We start from the raw sequence: 23,424 nt of genomic DNA, 5'->3' as shown, positions 1-23,424 counted from the left end.
TAAGATTTTATATTATACAAATTTTCGACCTTTTAAAACTTAAATATCTTTTAATTTATTTGTTGTTTTCTTTTAATTTCCCATAGTACAGAAAAATATCTCATAAAATATTTTGCATGAACCTCTTTACACATTAGTTGTAGATGAAATAAATTTATTCTTCATAATAATTTTATTTTGCTCTTTTGCAAGGTGTTACAGAGGGGAAAAAAGAGCCATGAAGTTTGCTATTCCAAGGATATGGCATGAACCCACTGACCACTCAAGCAATTGCTACTTCTGCAAAGTGGACCTTTCCAAACGTCGGGCTTGCATGAATGCATCTGCTCTCATGTATCCAGACCTCTTGATAAGGAGTCTGCAGCCTTCAAGTACCTTCAAGACTTCTTCCCTAAGCTGTCTGAGGCATAGGTCAAAGCTGGTGTCTTCTTTGGACCATAAATAAAGAAGATCCTGGAGTACACAGAATTCCCCAAGAAACTTGGGGAAGCTTTGTCGCAGTGGTTCGAGGCTTCTTGGGCAATCACAAAGCCAAAAATTATGTGGAACTAGTTGAAGCTCTGGTGAGGAACTACAACAAAATGTGCTGCAGGATGTCCCTGAAAGTCCATATCCTTTACACTCATCTTATTAAATTCAAGGAGAACATGGGAGCATACTCAGAGGAGCAAGTCGAGTGCTTCCACCAACAAGAGGGAAGCAACATACAATAAATCAGTAACTTAAGCTTATTAGCAAAGATTTGCATAATAACAGTGGAATGATAACATTAGTATCTTTTACAATAAATATACTTCTGTTATCTAAGGCTACCTTCTTTTTTACAGAATAAAAAGATTTTAATTAATAACCGTAACAGTTGACTAGAAAAGTTTTTTTTTAAATTCCTCAATACCTCAAAATTCATATCAGGAACTTCATCTTGACTTAATGGTAGCAAAGCAATCTTCTGTATCTTATAAATATTGTGAGTGTCCAGTAGTTGCCCCACAAGAGCTTTCTGTCGAATCACAATCAGTCTCTTGCAATCTGTTATGAAACATGTAAACTGTGGATCAGGAAAAGAAAACCTCAAATACAAAATGCAGTAATATGATAACAATCAGATTTTTATGTTTATTATACATTCAAAATTAATCTAATAAGATGTCTTCCTTTACTTATAAAATTTTTCATACAAGAAACACCATTTTACAAGTCACTGACAATTTCTAACAATCATAATCATATTTTTATGATTTTTTACTATTAATAACATGAAGCCCAACACCAAGCCTTCCTGGTTATAAACATTAACACAGAAACATAGCAGCTATCGAAATATTTACACACAAAAACTGTGACTAAAATGCTGGGACATACACCTTAAAACTTCATTCCCCTTTTAATGATTTTTAGGTCACTATGCCCAACCTGTTTTTAATTTTGCAAGCTTTCAGCTTACAGAGTTAAGTTTAAGTAAGTGTATCCATGTATCTTCCTACAAATACTTGTTCTCTTACTTGTACTGTTATAATTAAGGCAAAAACAAAAAGTGTGGTTTCAGTTTTGAACTAAAACACTAAGGGAGTAAAACTAGGTAATTTTTTACCAGCTAAATTATTCTAAATCAGTGTGTAAATTTTTATTCTGTTAGGGAATGAAATATCTAGAAACATTTTATGGTCAACAGTGAACAAATAAAGACATAGTGAACTGTAACAATGTTATTTTAGACTTAACCTTTGTTATATATGTTGCTGAAAGAAACCAGCTGTCAAACTGCAAAAGCTACCTACAATTAAACAGAAGAGAAGCCATGAAAATAAAAAGTATGTATAGGTGATCACTTAAGTATTAACAATTATCTTAAACTTTTAAAGCAGTTATTACTGTCAAGGGAAGTGATATAACCAATAATTATCAACTGGAAATCATGAATTAGGTAAGCATTTTAATTCACAAGTTTGTTTTTTTTTCAAAATACAGGAGTAATATAAAATGTGCATATCAGTTAGAGGTATAAGCAAAATAAATCACAACTATACAAGTAACTAATTACATTCACTTATACACAAAATACAGCACAAGTAAACTCTTAAAAAATTTCTGATAGGTTTCTCCAATAGAATATAAAAAGTGAAAAATGAAAGTTTGAACCAATGAAAACAACCCTAACTCACAAAGATCTTAAGCAACAAGCTTACTCTGTCCTTGTAAATATAATGATTATAATATAAATACTGTACATTACAACATGTAAACACACCTAAATGAACCTGAAACTTTCCAACAACCCCATAGATCACACCAAGACATGACATTTCTTTCAGTGAGTTCAGACCTGTAAGTTGAAAAGATAAACGAACAAATCACAATGCATTCACCATTAGATATACACAAAATATTCAGTTTACCACAAGTTCACATTTACTTCAAGGAAGCTTTAGTTCAGAAGCCTAAATCTCTGGTTAATTCACTATAAAAAAAAGATATGTAGTATGATATCAAATGCATTTAGAGGTTTTGATGAGTGAAAATAACAAATATCATACAAATTATAAAAGCTTATCATACATATTTTCATTTATATATAATTTCAACATGCACATACATTGAATATACCATATAAATATTTTCTCAAGATACCTTGTTATAACTGTTTTCTAAGTTAACCCATGTGAATTTTAACAGTTTCAATTTAGCCATGCTGACATTCTAGTTTCTGAAATGCCTTGTAAGGAACATTACATTATGACTACAAATTACAGTGGATATTTAAAGAAGTATTTTGGTCTATCAGAATAGCTTTTACTGATTATATTCTTTTAGATGTTCATTACAAAGGTTAACTCTATGTGGCACTGCAAGCAAAATTTTGATGATCATATGCCTGACAGATTACCTATCTATAGTTAATTTTTTTACTCCTGAAATAAATAAAATAAAGCAAGTCATGAGCAATATTACTAGTATCTATAAGAAAAACCAAATAATGATTACTTATTTCCCCAGTATGAGACTCGTAATATTTAATACAATCATATTCAATGGTGAAAAATACTCTGGCATCCATACTGTATAAATTAAATTACAAGGTACACAATAAAAAGGGACTCCTATTTATTTATTAGCATGATACATCTTCTTATTTACCAAGTGAGTGACTAGCTGGATATTATGAAGATGCCAGTATTTTACAGAGACTTGTATGTTGATCAGTTGATAACATAACAGATGGTACTGAATTATGATACATGTAAAGCTAAATATACAAGTTATAAAATATATATGTCTTATAATTTGATGGGAATCCTCTTAATTATATGAATGAGGAAAAGAAGATTGAGATAATTGTTAATACAACTCTTAAGCCTTTAAGGTAATGTTATCTTACAAGTGGTGAAGCTAAAACAATAATGTCATTATACAATTTAATACTTATTTTGTATACTGTATGCAGTTTTGTTCCTCTATTTTATAAAAGACTAGGTTGCAAGATGGGGTTCAGGGAAAGGCTACTGAATAAAAAAAAAAGATTAGGGATGATCCAATTGAAATTATAACATGAACTAATAAAACTGATGCATCTGATTGTTTATGATCAATTCTGGGAGCAGTAGGTCAAGAGATCGTGTATTTAAAATTTGGAAAGGTCAGAAAGATCTGTTTGAAGCTGAATGGTACATCTGTAAACAAATTGGTATACTGATATTATTTGCATGTGATTGTAACTACATACAAATAGCTACAATGAAAGACAAATTATTCAATCTCTATTTTGATGATTAGCTATAAGCTTTCAAATGTCTGTTGGCTGATACTCTGTACAAAATTGTATGAGTAACACAGGGGACTGAGTATATTACATTAAAACATTTTTTTTAATATGAAAATCAACACTTTATATTAAAATCACAAATAACATAATGTAACAGAAGAATTACATGTATCAGAACTAAATGCAAACCTAAAATTGATTGCTTTTGAAAATATTATGCAACAGCCATTTCCAACATTCACATACTCAGATCTTAGTGATGTGTACAGATCAAGGATTTAAAATTCCAAAATGGAGATGGAAAACAAAATAATTTGGATCAACTTGGGGCACCAGAACTATGAAGAAATAAACCTGCAACACAACATAAGCCAGTCATTATTAACAACATGCATCATCCAATAACAGGAAAGACTTGATGAACACAAAGGTAAGAGGCAAAAACAATTCTGTGTATTCTAGGAAACAGCATGTAACATGATAAACAATGATTTCCATTTGAAAAGGAGGTCAACAGATTATGAATTCATGAAGATAAGATTCCCAGTCTTCTGTTCAACCATCAAATATCTAAAACAGTTAGAGAATCTAACCAATATTCATGTTATTCCACATTAATACACACTGATCACATCTTCAAAAATGGAACCTACGTACTTCTGTGCAATTACACTATTTAAACAGAAACTTTTTGTACACTTTATGGAATACGAAAACCTTAAAAGAAGGAGTTTATGTTTTGTACACAACAGCCTTATAATGATGCTTTTTGTAACAAAAACTACACTGCAGAGCTAGTACCCCAAATGATTTTAATATAATTTACTCAGTCTCTGTATTACATTTTTATTTTTTTATTTATAGTTACTTGTCAGCTAAATGTCCATGTATACTGTGTGAACAAAAATATATCTTTAAGTTTCAGAGCAGCATAGAACACCTTAACTAGCAAAGTCGCTGCACTAGTGATATAGTATCACAGTACGACCAATAATAATTTAAATCATATACTTTCAGGCTGGTCTAATACATACATCCAGTAAAAAGAATATATATATATATACAAGAGCATTTCAATTCTACAGTTGTTATTATATGCCACTGCCTCCAAAGTGGTATATTACTATAAAAGTAGTTCACTTGCTAAAATTGTTCTTGGCTCTTTTGAAAAGAGCTATCATATACTTTCAGGCTAGTCTAATACACACATCCAGTAAAAAGAATATATATATATATATATATATAAGAGCATTTCAATTCTGCAGTTGTTGTTATATGCCACTGCCTCCAAAGTGGTATATTACTATAAAAGTAGTTCACTTGCTAAAATTGTTCTTAGCTCTTTTGATTAAGTAAAAGAATTTTACATTAAAAAAGTTTGATGAATAAGTTCTGTCACTTAATTGTTCTTAGAATTTTAAGTTTTAATAATTCATTAATCCAAATAAAAAAGAAAACAGTGGTGTACAAATTAGCAAATTTTTCCTCCACTCCAAGCAAAGTAACTCTAAATTTGAAGTGTCAAAAATATCTGTTTCTAAACACACAAATCTATGGTCAACAAATTACCAAAAGCTTATTCAGAAACTGAATCATGGAAATAAAAATCCAATAAGGATGCATAAAAGACTAAGTGATGGCAATTTTAGTCAAGAAAGGGTTCAACAGCGTACACACCCCTAAAAGTAAAATTCGGTATTTTATTCCCACTATACAGTTCTCACAAAATAAAAAAATCTGCTTCTGTCCTAAAGTCCAGCAGCAAATACTTAAGCTAATATTGAATTAAAAGAGAAAGTGAGAGTAATTATGAAGTAAGTAGAATATCATAACATAAACGATTTTATTTTCATCAGCTGAAAAAAATTAAATACATGATGCACAAAAATTATTTTTTTTCATAACATTAATCACCATTCACCCTTCTTCACAATTTTTTTGCTTTAGCTTATTGTTCATACTTTATTCTTCTCAGTATCTATTTAATAATTGCAAAAATTTTAAATATTCTACTTAAATTATAATTTGTATTAGCAGAAGTATAAAGAAGTTAACAGTTTTTTATGTTTTCATGACTCACCGTCACAGTTCAATTTAGGCGTCAGGGTCCCATCGATTCGACTACACCATAACGTATGTTCCCCATCAACAATTATATAATGCTCATTGTTCATGAATAACTCCATTATTACAAAACAGCACAGTTTATTACAGTTTATCAATAAAATAAATTATCTGGCTCATAATAAAAATTACTGAGAAAATTTATGTTAAACAGATTTACACCTGCTTCTACACAGTACGAACCATCAACTATAAGTGTTAGAAATGATTACAACCAACGGAGCCTTCTACTGGTATTACAAATAGGCACAAGACAGTGAATAAAATAACTACTTAGTTAAAATACAAGTTACCTTTATTCTTTAAATAAATAACCAGAACTTTAAAAAAACAAACATCAAGAATTTGCAAAATCTCGAAACAAGGATTACCTCGTTACTGCAAATTAACTAATGTCAGTATTTTCATTTCATATTCTTTTTTTTGTGGATCTGTTTATTTTAGCACAAAGCAACACATCAGACCATCTGTGCTCTGTCAATTGAGGGGAATCGAGCCCTGGATTTCAGTGTTGTAAGTCCGTACGTATGATATATTCGGACGCTGAAATTATCATGGGGACTCTTACCGAATGAGCTTTGGAGTTGAATGAGCATCAGGGTATTGGTCAATACTTATTTCCTACAGAGTTAGGGTTCGTGTAGCAATGTACCAAATTAAGAATTTGTTTCAACTAAAGTATCAGTCAATTCGGTCATAAATAACAGACAAGATATTATTGTATTGACGGTTGATTTCACTTTATAATAGCATTATTCCAGGTCTCGTGCTGCGTCTGATAGTACTTTAACCATAGTCTGTTATGTCCATTTTGATGGTTATGATTATATACAATAACTTGCCATCAGAGTTTCCAATGTCACAAACTTCTGTGAAGGATATTTAAATCAATAAGAAAATACATCTGAAGAATATTTTTTACAAAGGTTGTTCACTAACTCGAACGTCAGCCTTCAAGACCACATTTAAGCAGATCAAGTGCATTGGAGCTGCAAACGGTTTGTTTGTTTGTTTTGAATTTCGCACAAAGCTACTCGAGGGCTATCTGTGCTAGCCGTCCTTAATTTAGCAGTGTAAGACTAGAAGGAAGGCAGCTAGTCATCACCACCCACCGCCAAATCTTGGGCTATTCTTTTACCAACGAATAGTGAGATTGACCGTTACTTTATAACGCCCTAACGGCTAAAAGGGCGAGCATGTTTGGCGCGACGGGGATCCGCTGCAAACGGAGGAGGGAATTGATTTGCATGTGGTCGAATAGAATCACTATGGCTGTAGTCACTTCAGCAGTCTTTCTCTTAAAATTAAGGTTAATTTCAAATATTAATGGCATTTCTTTGTGTATCATAATATTAACAATACCGGAATACCTACCAAACTTCATCAGAATGGCCTTCTTAGTCAGGGAGCTCTTTGGCTCTACACAGTTTTACCCTCTCATAAAGAAAAGTAGCATAGTTTCCATTCATAAATGTACCCTGTCAGCATTAAACTGTCAAACTGTTGGGAGTTCGCTGTGCATTACATATCTCATTAGTGCACCAGCTCACCATTGCATCAATATATACGCAAAATTTTATTACAAAGTGTGATTAAATGTGTTCGTTGATGTTTAATATTTTACAATTGAAAATAGTACCCAGTATTACAGTAAAAAATTAAGCAATTAACAATTCTAATTATCCCCTCCACACATAAAGAAAATGCGGAATTGACAATATAGTACACTGTATCCTTATACCAGGATATTTTCGACGAGAATGGCAATTTACACTTGTGCTAAGCGATCATATCAGATCCCCTAAAATTCAGGTATAGTCATTCTAAATTTGAACTACTACCAATGTATTACCTAGCTTTGAACTAAATAACTAGACTGACCGACGTTTTAGTAATTCATATACGGCTGAAAGTACAAAGTATATTCAATGTTGCAGACTTTGGGTCTTCGTGTTTGCAGCTCAGCAATCTAGTCATTAAGTCATGCAACCCATAATACTATAAGAGTGTAAAAGATAATCAGCAAATATGATTTTTTTTTACCTGCTGATAACTGATCGTTATTTAGAGGCGTTAACCATGAGTGATTCAAGATTCCCAGTTGTATATATCTGATTTATTCGTAACTGTAAATTATATTTTTATATTAATATTTTGACGAGCATCAACACCAGACCCACTAGATTAAGCTGCTAAAAGCAGCTACTTATACTTTTAATTTCTCGTTGTTAAATGTTCATGTCTCGCCAAGCACCCTTACTGTAATTCTTTCCTATACCACCAACAACCTCTGACAAGCATATAGTTCGTAAACAATTGTGGGGCAAGTCGTACCACCCATCCCAACATCATAGTACACTCTAAATTCCCATTTCATAGCTAAGTGAAACAAATAAATTTTGCGAAATCTGACTTGACCAACAAAGAGGCATAAAAGTGTAGACGAGGCAGTTAAACATCAGGAAATTATATATAAATATAATATTGGGTTGAGGAATAATTCGTGAGCGTTTTTTCAAGTTAAAAAAATATATTCATAAATGAAACGCTTTCGCAAAATATTTCATGTCATTTGGTAGATAATTTTTTGCTCTAATAGATGGTGTGTTTGATTTTCATATGTCTTTAATTTTTGCTTTCATTTTCAGCTCATTAAATGGAATGTCAAGTGGACAAAATCGAGCATTTTCGACACCATCTGCTTTTCGCATTTAATTTCTTGCAATTTCGTTTAAAACAATGCATACTATATACCTAGGTATTACATGAAATAAAGTATCATAATAAATGTTTTGGGTGTAATGTGTTGATGCATTGAAGTATTGTATAGTCTTGCATGTAATGCTTGAATGAAATTATTTAAAAACGCTCACGAATTATTCCTCAACCTAATAGTACTGACTGTTGTATGTCCATGTAACTATTTAGCAGGTTGTGAATGAATGTTCACCAAAGTCAGCATGGAGGTTCACTAGGTCCGTGCTGGGTATACAGGCATTTTTATGATGGTATTACGTTTTATTACCACTACTTCACCTCCTTTGGATGGATCTTTACCATATATATGTAAAAACGGCTGATTTGGGTTATGAATTCTTTTTTATGCAGAGGATCGAACAATGACCGAAAAAGGTCGAAACGTTGTTTGCTCCTCTACATACATTTTTTATAACCCAAACCTGCCGTTTTTACATATATATTTTTCTCTACAAGTGGGTTTTCTCGTCATCAGGATCTTCACCATATTTCGTATGGAGGTTCATATATATTTTTAGTTTTGTTTTTTGCAGTTTTTATAAGCGTTTTTACAAATACTTTGCCCCCTTTAGATGGAACTTCATCAAATATGAAGGTTTATCGGAGCATGGAAAGATACATGCAACTTTTGTGTTTTCCTTTTTGTATTTTTTATGAAATGTTTGCCTTTTTTTTTACGATTATTTCACCTCCAGTTAATAGATCTTTACCAAAGAAGAACGGAAGAAGGAGGGTTTGTTTGATCATTCCAGAGATACTTCTAAATTTGCGGTTTCACACTTAGTATTTATCAGTTTTTATCGGTGTTTATATATATATATATAAATTACATATAAAGGAAGCAATTTTTCACGTCTTAAGATAACTATTTATTAATCCTGAATTTACACATTTTTAGTCCAGGAGACGAATACTTTAGTTAGTAACCTAATACTGTTGTTAGTCTCCGTACTAAAAACATGAAATGTAGACAACAAAACTGGAAAATATTCGTTGATTTTTAAATTTAAAGCCTTCGTTAATTAAACAGATTTTTTACATTACAAACTGGGGTGATATAAGAGAAAATAGCTTAATTCAGAAATTATTTAAGTTTAAAATTGAATCGATATTTTTACTTTCATGATAAGTTTTATGCACTCGGCTCTAGACTAGATCATTCCACTCTACGTTTTTAGTTTAGGCTTATTATACCAACACGCACTACACTTATAAAGTTTCATTTCACCTTTGACACTAATCTTGTAACGGACAGACAGTAATAGAACTGCTACATCTAGATAAATTAATTTTGGCTTTTATGACTCTTTCCATTTTGAGAAATCAAGCGTGAAATAACCTTCATTGGATTTAATGCTAGATTTTTTAATAACAGCTTGTTTATCTCAAATATGGCTTTATGCAGATACCATAGCATCTGGAATTTGTTTGTTTGTAATTAAGCACCAAGCTCTACAATGGGCTCTCTGCCCACCACGGGTATCAAAATCTTGATTTTAGCGTTATAGGTCGGCAGATATACCGTTGTGCCACTGGAGGATATACACTGCTGACCAAAATCTTAGGGCCAATGAACATAAAGAAAAAAATATGCATTTTGCGTTGTTAGACTTAACCACTCATTTGAATAGAGCTTTGAAATATAAAATAAAAAAATGGAAAAAAAACTTTTTTAGCATTTAATAAGGAAAATATGAACACTATGAAATTAGCCTAAATATTAGCTGGTAAAAAGTTTAAGACCATACTGAATCAAAGCGTTAATTGGTAAACGCGTAACGAAATTTAGTCATTTGTGTTCAAGCATTAGCGTTGTCAACATCTCCTGTGTTACATTGGGTAAAAACATGGCAAAGGCTAAAAAGTTGACAGAGTTTGAACGTGGCAGAACTGTCGAGATGCAAAAACAAGGTCTCTCTCAACGTGCCATCGCTGATGAGATTGGGCGGAGTAAAACTGCTGTTGCAAATTTTTAAAAGACTTTGAGGGATACGGAACGAGAATTTCAAGTAGTCGGCCCAAGAAAATTTTGCTGGCATTGAGAAGGAGAATTTGACGGGATGTCCGGCAAGACACCAGCCGATTGTCGAACCAGATTAAGGCCCTTACGGACGCAGAATGCAGCTCAGGAATAATAAGACGGCATCTACGAGAGAAAGGCTTGAAAAACTGTAAACGTCTTCAAAGGCCATGCCTCCTTCCACACCATGAAACAGCTCGGTTAAACTTTGATGAGAAGCATCAAACATGGAACGTAGAAAAGTGGAAGAAGGTATTGCTCACTGATGAAAAAAATTAACCTGGATGGTCCAGATGGCTTCCAACGTTACTGGCACGATAAAGATATCCCACCGGAGACATTTTCTACACTACACAGTGGAGGAGGTTCCATCATGATCTGAGGTGCTTTCTCCTTCTATGGAACAATGGAGCTTCAGGTTATACAGGGGCGTCAAACAGTGGCTGGCTACAATGGCATGTTGGAGAGAAGCACCTTTATTGACAGAAGACTATCACTTGTGTGGAAATGACTGGATCTTTCAGCAGAACAACGTTGCAATTCACAATGCTCGCAGGACAAGGGACTGTTTCATGGCGAATAACGTGATTTTTTAGACCATCGAGCATGTTCGTCCGAACTGAACCCCATTGAAAAGGTTGGGGGTGGCAAGGGAAGTTTATAGAAGTGGACGTTAATTCCAAACAGTGAAGGATCTTCGTGAAACCATCTTCATCACTTGGAATACAATTCTAGCCAGCCTTCTGCAAACGCTTATATCAACCATGCCAAAGCAAATGTTTGAAGTTATTCGCAATGACGGCCGTGTAACTCACTACTGAGACCTCTTGTTAGGCATTTCCTACCCTGTTTAGAACTTCGTTTTGGTATGGTCTTAAACTTTTGACCAGCTGGTATGTAGGCTAATTTCATAGTGTTCATATTTTTTCTATTAAATGCTAATTTTTTTTCCTTTTCTTATTTTCATCTTTCGAAGCTCTACTCAAATAAGTGGTTGAGTCTAACAACGCAAAATGCATATTTTTCTTTATGTTCAATGGCCTTAAGATTTTGACCAGCAGTGTATCTGACGTTATTTCGACTTAAGGTTACATTCCACTGCATGCTAAAATTAAGGATAACCTAATATGGTAAAGGTTAAAAAAATTGTAGATATAGACTAATATGATATTATTCAAACACTTTTCACAAACGTTTAGTACAGGTTTCTGTAGTTAGTTGGCAGATCTAGATAAACAGGATATACTCAACTCGAAATGTGGTAATTCTTCTCTTGATAGCGATTGTGCATTACTTGTTCTTAAACATGTCTAGCTTATTACAGGTTTGATTTGTTTTAAATTTCGTGCAAAACTACATAAGTACTATCTGCGCTGGTCGTTTCTAATTTAGCAGTGCGAGACTAGAGAAAAGGCAGCTAATCATCGCCACATACTCTCAACTTTTGGGCTACTCATTTTCCAACGAATAGTGAGATTGATTGTTACATTATAACACACATTATACATACGAATAATTTTTAATTGTTGTCAATGTTTGAGCAAGCAAGTTGACAAAACCAATCTTTGAAACTTATACCTTTTTTCTTATTTTTACTCTATTTTAGATAGAGCAGAAGATTTAATGATTAAACCTTACAAAGCTGTGGTCCACCAATCTAATAACAATAAATGATTTCATAGATCATGTGATAAAGGTTAGTTTTCAGGTTTTAAGCTTTTGCAAAACCTTCAGAACCAATATTTTCACAGTTCTAATATTCTTGTTCTTTTGAATTTCGCGCAAAGCTACACGAGGGCCATCTGCGCTAGCCATCCCTAATTTAACAGTGTAAGACTAGAGGAACGACAATTAGTCATCACCACCCACCGCCAACTTTTGGGTTACTCTGTTACCATCGAATATTGGGAGTGACCGTCATGTTTGGTGTGACGGAAATTCAAACCCGCGAAAAATTTCCTTGAAAGAAATCCCCGTTATTTATGACATAGTTTATCAAGCAATTTCTGAAAAGGAAGTCTGAATTATTCTCTCTCATTGAAGATGCAGTAAAATCTTCCCATTTTCGTCGAGCTAACTACAGTATCTATCATGAAGCAATGTTTGAGATTAAATGTTGGTTTGTGCTCAAATTTCCAGGTATAGTTTACTAAAGTATTTGAATACATATTGTAATATATTAAGTTAATTTTCTTAAAATATTAAAAATGAAACGATGATTTTATTTTTTATTACAGCATTTTACTACTGTAAGTAACTTTTACCCTGCAGTTCAATGTAAGTTTAAACTTTAAACCTTGTATTCCTATTTTTGAGATAAGCAATAAAATATAATATTCTTTTCTTTTTAAGATTCTCTTATAAATGTCAGTTGAATATCTGTAGGTAAAAATGATTTTTTCCCTTATTAATCCTCCCAAGTTTCTTCTTACATGAATATTACATTATGAGGCTTGTAGTTAATGGAATATTATGCCACTAGTTATATTCTATCTTATGTTTTGCATGCCCGTTGAAACACTCGAGATGAAATAAGAAAATTTGTTATTGTTCCTTGTTTACCTTTGCTAAAATAAAGTATCATCATAATAGAAAGTCATATATGTGCCGTGACGTTTTGTTATAATTGTGACAAAAACATTGTTAGGTTTCAATAATTTACCATAAGAGATGAACAGTTCTTTAAAAAAGGCGTTACAGATGCGAAAGGGCAGACAACTTTGATCTGTTCATCAGAAATTGTTATGTGCATTTTGACTAAGTTAGTATTGATGATTTCAAAAATATTTAAAAGCCAAACAGTATGGTTAAAAGAACAAACCATAATTAAAACTAAGTGCTATTCTATTACTCAAATTACTTCTGTCATTAAATACAAGAAATGTTAGTGATAATGAAGTGTCGTCAAGTGAATATGCAGCTAGTGAAAAAATAATGAAGGAAAAAACTCATAAATGATATTATCTGTTTTGGGTTCTCAATTAAAGCTGACACTGAGACACACTATTAAAAGTTTTTGGATTCAAGACAAATTGAGTGTTTTAATTATATACAACTCAAAAGTAGAGAAAGTTGACAGGTGAAAAAGACAAGAAAATAGTTACTTCAAGAGCAAGAATATTTTTGTTGCTGAAAGAAAAAAGCACAATTTAAACTTTGAATGCTGAAATCAAGGAACAAAAGTATCAAGAACCAGACAAAAAGAGATGTGGAAACTGATAAACTAAGGTGATTAATAGCCCATATCATTATATATTTCAGTTAGATTACTTATCAAAATACTAAGTGTTTTTATAAGATAGCACTATGCAACTCAAAATAAAATTCTGGGTATAATGTCTAAGAGATACATTGTATAAATATTATAATATGAGATGCATGATTTACTAATGAAATGAATGCTATAGCAATCTTTGTTACTGTATGTCCTTTAATGAAATATTTTCTTAAAGTTAGTCACTGTTTATTACTACCAACCCATTTTATCATCTTTATAGAAATTTTCTAGTGCATGCAACATGCTTGGATATTCTAACCAGCATAATAGTTAGATAAATTAGTATTACTTTATATTATGTATTGATGATTTTGTAGTACAAATGTTGTGTTTAATTATAGTGTTTTATAATTTTAAAAATGAAACAGTAGCTGCCAATCTGTCCATCATCATACTTTTATGCATGCAAAGTCTCCAGGCAGCAACATCGTTTTTTGTCAGCTAATCACATCACAAGTACCGTTTCAACAAGCCTCATAATTTAAGTCTTGAGCAAATCCGAAGAAAATGGTCCACAGCTTGGAAGCTTCAAAACATAACTGCACATACACAATGTCAAGTACAACTAACAAATGCTACCTATCTAAATGGTTAATTCAAGGTATGCTAAATTTGTATTTGATTTTTTTTTTACTGTTATAGAAATAAAGCTTAAAAAACAAGAACAAAGTAAAGAAGTAGGCTAAATCTCAACAGTTTTATACTGATATTGCTAATGATCCAGTTGAAGACATTATTAGTGGAAATCCAAGAATTTCTTACGTGTCTGATTTCTATTCATTTTTGATAAGATTATTTGAACTTCATACTCATTAATTCATAATCATTTATTCACTTGAAATTACAGTTTATTTTATATATACAGTTTCTACCAGATACAAATTTGTTTGTTTTTGTACACGCAAGTTTGTGCTGTTTTATCCCTTCTACTATGAAATAAAATTGAATATCTGACAAAATAGTTGTTCCTGCAGTGTTAAAGAAACAAAAAACAAGAGTACTTTCAACATGATAGATGCCATACTCATACAAACTGTACAGGTATTATTGTAAAGAAATAAAGAGAAGTAAAAAAATATATTAGAAGATTATATAATGCATAAACTTCAACACAAAGGTTGCTTTAAGGTACTTTAATTTTTCTGCTATCACTACACTGACAATTTTGAACAGCAATTAGAGACTGTGTACAGATTAATCTAAAAAGACTAGTTAACAAATTAAACTTGTCACTACCAGGTACATCTTTGGGGAACTTTTCTACTTTTTAAGAACTTCATTCATTCCTTGGGAAACCATTTGTGAAAGTGTACAAAATTTAATAGACATTATCTATTTTACTAATAGGTATGTTATTTGAACTTAATTCATTTATAGGAAAGTTTAGCCTAATAAAATTTTACTGGCATATCAAGAAACTTGTTTATTTTCCCCAGCTATCCCAGCAGTGAAAAGTGTTCATTCTGCATTCCACAGATATCTTATACAATATATATATTAGATGCTCTCTAAATCTCGCACAAAGTACCTGATTAAAACAATGTTAATATATATACAAAACTCCTAAAATTCGTAAGTGAAAAATAAATGTACAAGATATAACATTTTATACAACTAGTAAGCAAGTCTGTGATTTAAGCTCAAATCTCAATTCTCAGAAAAGCTGCATGCTTTAATTATACATCATCTGTTCAAATACACATCAACAAATGAAAATCACACACTCAAAATATATTTATGAACATACCATTTTTACCATCTTGAATTTTGAAAAAAACAGAATTATTACAATTAAAGTATATAAAATATTCCATATTGCATACCATATTTCCTACAACATAAAAAACATAAGCAAACTTAAACTTTTAGAGAATAAAACTATGAATTGACTACAGCATTGGGAAAAGTAAAAGACGGACACATTAAAATTAATATTCTTACATACAACTTCAATGAGACTCTGTATAAATATCTTGGCAATTAAAAAAATATAATAATATCATTCATTTATGTGGTGTTAATGTCTTAAATAACTTTAACTTAGAGTTTCTGCTGTTATGAATGAATAATGGGCATTATGTAGTGGAGCAAGATCTAAGATGCATTATTTCATTGGGAGAAGACTATGAACAGATTCATTCAATTTAAGATATGCAAGGCGAAAAAAAAGAAAATACCCAGTTAACAAAACATCATCTATCCGACATTATTCATTACATCAAAAATGACTGAGAAAGCCACTGTTAAATAAAAGTTGCATACATTATTTCTGTTTATTACAGCTTAACCAGTAAAAATGCTTTTACATAAGCTTGCTGAAAGCTTCTCAGATATTAGTATAAAGTCCTTCATAAGTTGCCAGAGTTGACTTACTTTTAAGTTTGTGTGTGATTTGTGTCCATATTAAACTGAAGATCATTCATCTTAAAAGACCAAGAAACATAATTTTTATAAAAATTATGGACACTCTCCTGTTGTAACATTCAGTAAAGAGTCCAAAGCTAAGAATTAATATGTTTTAACTTACCATACAGAAGGACTTTTGATTCTTTCTCACAAACAGTTTACATGTTATATAACTAGAGTTCCTACAGTTAAGTAACAATAACTGAAACTTTCATGTTACACTAAGTAGTTTCTAGAGGGTAAAGCAAAGTATGCACAGATATGCTTGATTACATAATGTGCATTTTGTGTTAAAAGCACTAAACTACACAGTTTACTAAACATTAGTTATTTTAATGCTGTGAGAAAACCTAATGTTTTAAACACAGTAATTTAAATTGTAAGTACTTTTCTGAAGCTTACATTAAATTTTCAAGCACTTTTTAAAGATTTTACTACAACTTACTTTTGTGGAAGACACCAAGTTCTACAAAATCTACAAGTTCTCAAGATAGTAAAGGGGAGCAAAAATATACTACAACTATAAATGTAATTTATTACATAAATACTATTGATTTTCAGTTCATTTAGGTGACAATAATAGAGTTTAAAGATGATTATTCATCTCAGGCCTGTCACACATAACAGTACAAGATGACCAAATAAGTTGGATACAGACATTAGTTTTGTTTATCAACTTATAATCTAATAAAATAATTACTATGCAATTAATGAATACTGTACAAAAATACTACACGAAACAAAGCTAAAGAAGGTTTTACAAGTTTTCCTAATAAAAACAGATTCACTTTCACTTTGTTCAAGAGAAGAACTTACAGTTTTAATGTTTTTATAAATGAATTAGTAGTTACTGTCACAAAAGTAGGATCCACAACAGTTTTCAAAGTAAGACACACATAATGATTTTGAAATATTTTAAAAGAAAAATGACAGAGTTAAAATTTAAGTGTAATTTTTCTTGTTATTCTAAGCTACAATTATTTCAAGGAACTTCTACAAGAATTTTTCTACTGCTTAAATATTACTCTTGTGATAATAATAACAGCATAAAATACCTTTGTCCATAAACTATACCTAAGTTTCACTATAAGCTTTTTCAAAAGGCTGTAGGTAAGGGACATTATGATGATACTACTCAGATATAAATATCATTCTAGTTAACACTATACAATCAAAAAGAATAATCAATATGCATCCTATTAAATTTCATTTGACACTTCACTTATATCATTCGATATTATATTTTGATCTACATGTTTGGCATGTCTTAATAATGATACTTGTTTTCAGTTTCAAGCAATTTCAATCTACTAAAAACATTAACCATTATTAGGCACCAATTTTAAAGTTTTGCATGGAATATTTTTTACATTACTTTGCACTTACAGATTCATAAATAAAACATAATGATCAAATTCTAACAATCAAGATGATGTATAATATATAGTGTTCCTATCATCCTTTGGAGTTGAGACTATTTGACAATGTAATTCATAGGCATAAAACTTTTTTTTATGTAGATTATGACATTAAAAATATTAAATTTAAACTAATTACTGTCCTTATAACATCATTACAATTTTTCTAGTTTCTATACAATAATTGTGTATAGGTGCATAGTGTTAGATACTCTTCCATTTCATCATAGTGGCTCAACATTTTTATGTATCAAAGAAAGAAATGTTTTTAATATTCTACATCTTTATAGTTTATTCATGCTCTGAATCCCCTTCACTAGAATAACCTTTTGTGTTAGGTTCAGTGGTTATATTTGATGTAGAAGTTTTAGATTCACGATCCAGATTTCTATAAAAATCTAACCATTCTTCAATCATTTGGGCAACCAGAAGAGGGCGCTTTGGTACTTTCTGTTGAGCCACTAAAATTCCACCTTCAGTGACACAGCAATCCAACCACTGATGGATAATCTCTTCTTCTCTCCCGAGCTGAATACACATTAAAAAAAACAAAAAAACATGTATGTTAGGCTATAATTTTCTATACTAAAAATGTATTTCCAATAAGTACTTCCCTCTTCTTACAAGATTAGCTATTCATATTCAGAGCTGCCCTTTATATGCACTTTTTATTCATGCATGCCCTTAGTCTTCTGTTCCCAGTCAAAGGGAAGAACTGCATTCTTAATTGGTCAACTTCAGTGGCTGTGTATATGGTATCAGGAGGCCACATTATTCATCAAGGTGAGGACCAAATTCCTCTGGAGTTCATGTCTCATCTATGTCAGCAGAGAGTAATAACAGAAAGTAAAAAAAAGGGAAATATGAGAAAGGGGGAACAACCCACTCAAGCTGCTGAGGTTTTCAGGAGAAAAGAATGATTCAGATAAAGGAGAAGACAGGAGGTGGATAAACTGAAGATAAGGGTGAGACTGAGGAACTAGGAAAAACGAAATAGCTAGTGGCGACACCAGGATATTTTCGTTGAGGGAGGGGGGCTGAGGTAAACTGTAGAGGGGCTTCCTAAAATGCCATCAATATGAAGTACAGATGGTAAATTATAATAATGTAAATACCAAGGTACATTTCAGAAAGGTGTGCTATTTTGAACTGCATTTTCAATGCAGTTTTTATTGGAAACTCATTCATTAATAATTCATTTTACAATTAGAAATAATCTGTTTATGAAAATATGAGTATATGTAAAATAGAAAGCTCACCTAAGTTCCACCCAAGATAATACATAATAATAAAGAAAATCAAAATTAGCTTAGATTGAACAGTTAATATACCATTAAAAGTAAAGCTACAAATCAAAAACAATATAACATAAAGACACAGTTTAATAGCAGAAACGATTTGTATATTGTATACTGTATATGTGAAGTTATATACTCTGAGGAAAAGTAAGGTCATTATCAGACTAACTTTCTTTCACCATGTTGTGTTTATAGTCAATATTACTTCAAAACAATGCACTTGTTCTGATGATTGGCAGCACATGTGTCTATAACAGTATCAATATCGAGTTGTTTTGCCCTCCTGGAGTTTACTGATATGACAGCAAAGTTGCTGGTGTGGTTGTTACCATTGTTGATCTGTTGTAACTTGAAATTAACATGGTTGTCTAATCGTCGTCAAAGCTCAAGTTAGAATGGCATTACACAGGGAGTGACAATACAGCACACGAGTTTCAGTGCATTTAGTACGTTGCCATGGGACACATGATACATACTTCCATCTTAATGAAGACGTTGAGTTCTACAGATCTATATCTCTTTTATGTTAATTATTAAGCAACAACAACGATTGTGATTTCCATATTTTATGAATATATGTAGGTAACAATATTGGAGGGGCTGGAGAAAGGAATGATCCAGATAAAGGAGAAGACATGAGATGAACAAACCACAGATAAGGAGACTGAGGTGATAACTGAATATGTAGGAAACTTTAAAGAAGCACATTGATGTCATTTAAAATGTGGAAGAACATACCAATCTCAGGATGAGAAAAGACTCTACCAATCCCAAGTTTTCTTGGAGACATTGAGAAAGATAGGAATGAATACAGGGAACCACTTCTGTCAGATGCTGGGATGTCATGGGATCTCAAAGAGGAGGAAAGGAAGGAAAAATCAAAGGTGAGGAAAGAGATGTGAATTGGGGGTAAAGAAGGCTCCAATGGAAAATGCCAGGTTACAATATCAGGAAAAGTGGAATGTTGGTGGACCAATGTTAGCTAAGGCTCAATAACATTCAGGACACAATCAACATATAATGCCTCTCAAGTGGGGCTATACAAAAATTCCTAAGAGAAGTTGACGGTAAATGCATCCAACCCAATATGGTATTATGATCCTAAATGACCCAATAACAAATAGGGACAAGATATTGGCTGAAGTCAAAGAGAAAAGAATAAAGCTATCTCCAGAAACCCCACAAGATTTCTGTGATGAGCCTCAGAGTTAGTTGTGTGTAAAAAAGAACAGCATAAGAAGATGATAAAGGTACAAAGCAAGCAAGGATGTTGGGTATGTGGAAAATAGACATGTGATTTGGGAGTTGCTCCTCAAACAGGTAAAATTAGCCTAACAACTGTTAACCTAAACTCGAATAGAGAACTTTAGGCAATGAAAAAGTAGTCAGAAATCCCACTGGAGTGTGGAATGCTAATCCTATCACGTAACTGAGAGGCCAGTTCAACAATAATCCGTATATCATGGGAGGGAAGAAAAACCAAAGATTTGAAAGACTGTTCATGTAATAAAGATAAAACATCACAAACGCGAGACAAAATCCATTAAGAACAAATGAGACCTAGGAGACTTTCCAACTCAGGAGGTGGAAAAAGATTATCAAAGTCCTAGTCAGCAATAAAAGGCTCAGCAGTTTCAGCAGAAGCCTTGACAAAGTGTGGGGAAAAAGGTTGGACTCAATAATGTTCAATCATCCATTGTATAAAAGCATGTGAAACAATTGTCAGGGTGCTTGCACATGAGACCCAGAAAAGATTCTAGTTGCTGGTGTAATCCACAAAGTGGTAAGACTGACTTCAGAATTCAAAGCACAGAGATTTCACTAAATACTAGCATAGAAATAAAGAAATTTGTATTAACTGATAAATACAAATATGAGAATCTGGTTGAGAAATCAATGGGAGGGAAAGCAGGAGACTCATGGCATGCATAAAGAGGGCAGCACTGAATAAGAATAGATAATCCTGTGAGTTGAGGGAAGTACAATATCAGAATACGATATACATGGTATCAACATCTTTTATATTCTGGAATTAATAAGGTCTGCTTACAATCTCTGCCTTAAAGTAGCAGAAAAATAACAGTTAATATTTGAGTTTAGCTTCTGTAAATTATATTTATGTGGTTTAATCTCAAGTGCTTAGCCTGAAATCATATTTACCTACTAGAAATGTCTAGAATTAGAGCAACTCTTATAGAAGTTATAAAACAAAATTAAAAACCATAATTCTTTGGGGTACAGACAGAATACTAAACAAACTGGTAAGGATATAGTTTACAGACAAAACTTCTCAGAGCTGAGTATTAGATTCCTTTGTAAATTACATGAAATAAATGTTACACAATGTTAAAACATGAAATTTAAAAAGTTTTAAGGTTAAATCATTCAAATAGTTAGAATCGTTGATCTTACTTAAATTTTGAAATTTGATATGCAAGAGAGCATTCAAAACCTAAAAGGTGTTTTGTAGTCCAGAAGGGTTAAAATATAAATATAGAAATATTTCAAACAAAATTATTTAAATATACATGGGAAAAATGGATTTTTGTTGTACACAAAATGTTTTGAATATAAGGTGTTTCTGAATACTTTACTACAGTATTTGTACATTCCTGATCATCTCAGGCACAAAAATTTAAATGTATGCTAATTTATCAGCTACAACTGATAACAAACATAATCAAAATAAAATAAAAAATAAGTGATTGCTACCAATAAGAAAGTCTGGAAAAGTATAGCACTGTCTAGTAGGTGACCCTCTCCATATATAATTATGCAATTAAAAATTTTTCATGATAAGATGTATGCAAGATATATTTTAATATTATATTTAAAAATATAACCAAGGAGTTCAATTAAAAATTACACAACAGTACATTATACTGAAACAATATTCACACCATGAATGGAAAACTATTTGTTTATTTACTAACAAACAATCATTTTAAATATGTTTGTATATGTGTATGGAGGGGGGGGTCTTAGATGTAAATATTGATTAGATTCAGAAATAATTGGGTCATTCCATGTCAAATCATCCAGGGGGCTGCAAGTGACCCCCACAGAATGCCTTGAAAAAATTCACATGTGCTCATCTAGCCATATAATGGAAAACTGTCAAAGATTAGATCAATATCTCTAATAGTTTCTGATTTACAGCCCTGTAAAATTTAATTAAGTTTTATTTATTTTTGGCGAATTCATTTTCGAGCAAATTTGGCTGCTTAAAGCTGCAAGAGTAACTTTTTATGATTTAGCTAGAAATAGCCCTACTTCAGGCCACAGTTTGACCATGTCACCAGTTATTCAGTCTTTTCAGATTTTTACCATATATTCTTACATCTCTGAATATGATCTACAAAAAAAATCAAGATGCTGTTCAACCTACTTTTGAGTTATAATTTTTTAAAGTATCTTCTGACCATACAATTTTTATTTTAAAAAATTCAGTTCAGATGTGTTACTGTGTGCAAATACATCCATACAATTTTGAAAAATACCTGTCAGAATTTTATGAATCCCACTGAAATATTATAACCAGCCTTTCACAATGTTAAATAATGAAGTTGTAAGAAACAAGAAAGAATTAATTCATTTATGAATAAGTTTATTGGCATAACTAGTTAGATCACATGGTAATGCAAATATATTGTGTATGCATTACAGTTATGCAGATATGGCTGAGTTTAAGATTCATAATATAATAAATAGAAAGGTAAATCAGACACAAAAAGCACAGTGCTACAACATGGAATAACTGAGAAAGATTATAGTCACACCAAACTGCAATAATCGTGACAATGAAATGTTTCAGAAACTGCTTTGGCAATAAATTAGCCTTAACAACATCAAATAAACATTGCTTTGTTCAGACAGCTTGAATACATTTCTGAAATTTGAGTTTGATTATGTTGAGATCACTTTGACTTAGAACATAGTGGCAAGCACTACTGCCTTGCACGGTAGGTGCACTTATCAGACAAAGAATACGTTGGAAAGAAATCCAGTTTTCATCTTTACGTGACCTTGCAGGCCATGAGAACAGTTTGTTTCTTGATTTCTTCATAAATGACACCAACACATCGGAATGTCCATCTGATCTATATTTTATGTTTCCCATGTATCATTCATTAATTGAATGAATTAAAATGTAGGAAAAATTATAGGAAATTATTTTAATAATTATTAAAATTATAGGAAATTTGAAAACAAATTCAGCTTTGTATTATATTAAGTCTTAAGAGCTATGGCTTATTATATAAACCAATGTTTTTTTACGATTTTGGGTTTTCAAGTGATTTTACAGCCTAACTATGAAAATCCTAAGAGAGGTGAACTTAGTTTGAGACCATTTTTGAATTCTG

The 23,424-nt window shown here is 31.8% G+C and overlaps 2 protein-coding genes across 4 annotated transcripts in view; both read right to left on the bottom strand.

Annotated features, from left to right (window-relative positions):
* Positions 1 to 6,106, bottom strand: part of sp3 (phosphatidylinositide phosphatase spermathreecae) — a 61,892-nt gene extending 55,786 nt beyond the window's left edge. For all 3 annotated transcript variants that reach the window (XR_013029293.1, XM_076506015.1, XM_076506027.1), the window contains exons 1-3: positions 5,841 to 6,106; positions 2,249 to 2,323; positions 896 to 1,029 (exon numbers count right to left, since the gene is read on the bottom strand). Coding sequence is in view for 2 of the 3 variants with exons in the window: in XM_076506015.1 (XP_076362130.1) it covers positions 896 to 1,029; positions 2,249 to 2,323; positions 5,841 to 5,946 (315 nt within the window). In the remaining variant the exon portion in view is untranslated. The remainder of the gene's footprint in view (positions 1 to 895; positions 1,030 to 2,248; positions 2,324 to 5,840) is intronic.
* An 8,644-nt stretch (positions 6,107 to 14,750) lies between these two features.
* LOC143252988 (ubiquitin thioesterase Zranb1-like) overlaps positions 14,751 to 23,424 on the bottom strand; it is a 44,499-nt gene continuing 35,825 nt past the window's right edge. Inside the window, exon 11 of the mRNA XM_076506002.1 lies at positions 14,751 to 18,290. Within this exon, the coding sequence (XP_076362117.1) occupies positions 18,054 to 18,290 (237 nt within the window). The 3' untranslated portion in view covers positions 14,751 to 18,053. The remainder of the gene's footprint in view (positions 18,291 to 23,424) is intronic.

The sequence above is a fragment of the Tachypleus tridentatus genome, chromosome 1, assembly GCF_004210375.1.
Source record: "Tachypleus tridentatus isolate NWPU-2018 chromosome 1, ASM421037v1, whole genome shotgun sequence".
Taxonomy (NCBI): Eukaryota; Metazoa; Arthropoda; class Merostomata; order Xiphosura; family Limulidae; genus Tachypleus; species Tachypleus tridentatus.
This window is presented reverse-complemented; position numbering and strand designations above follow the sequence as displayed.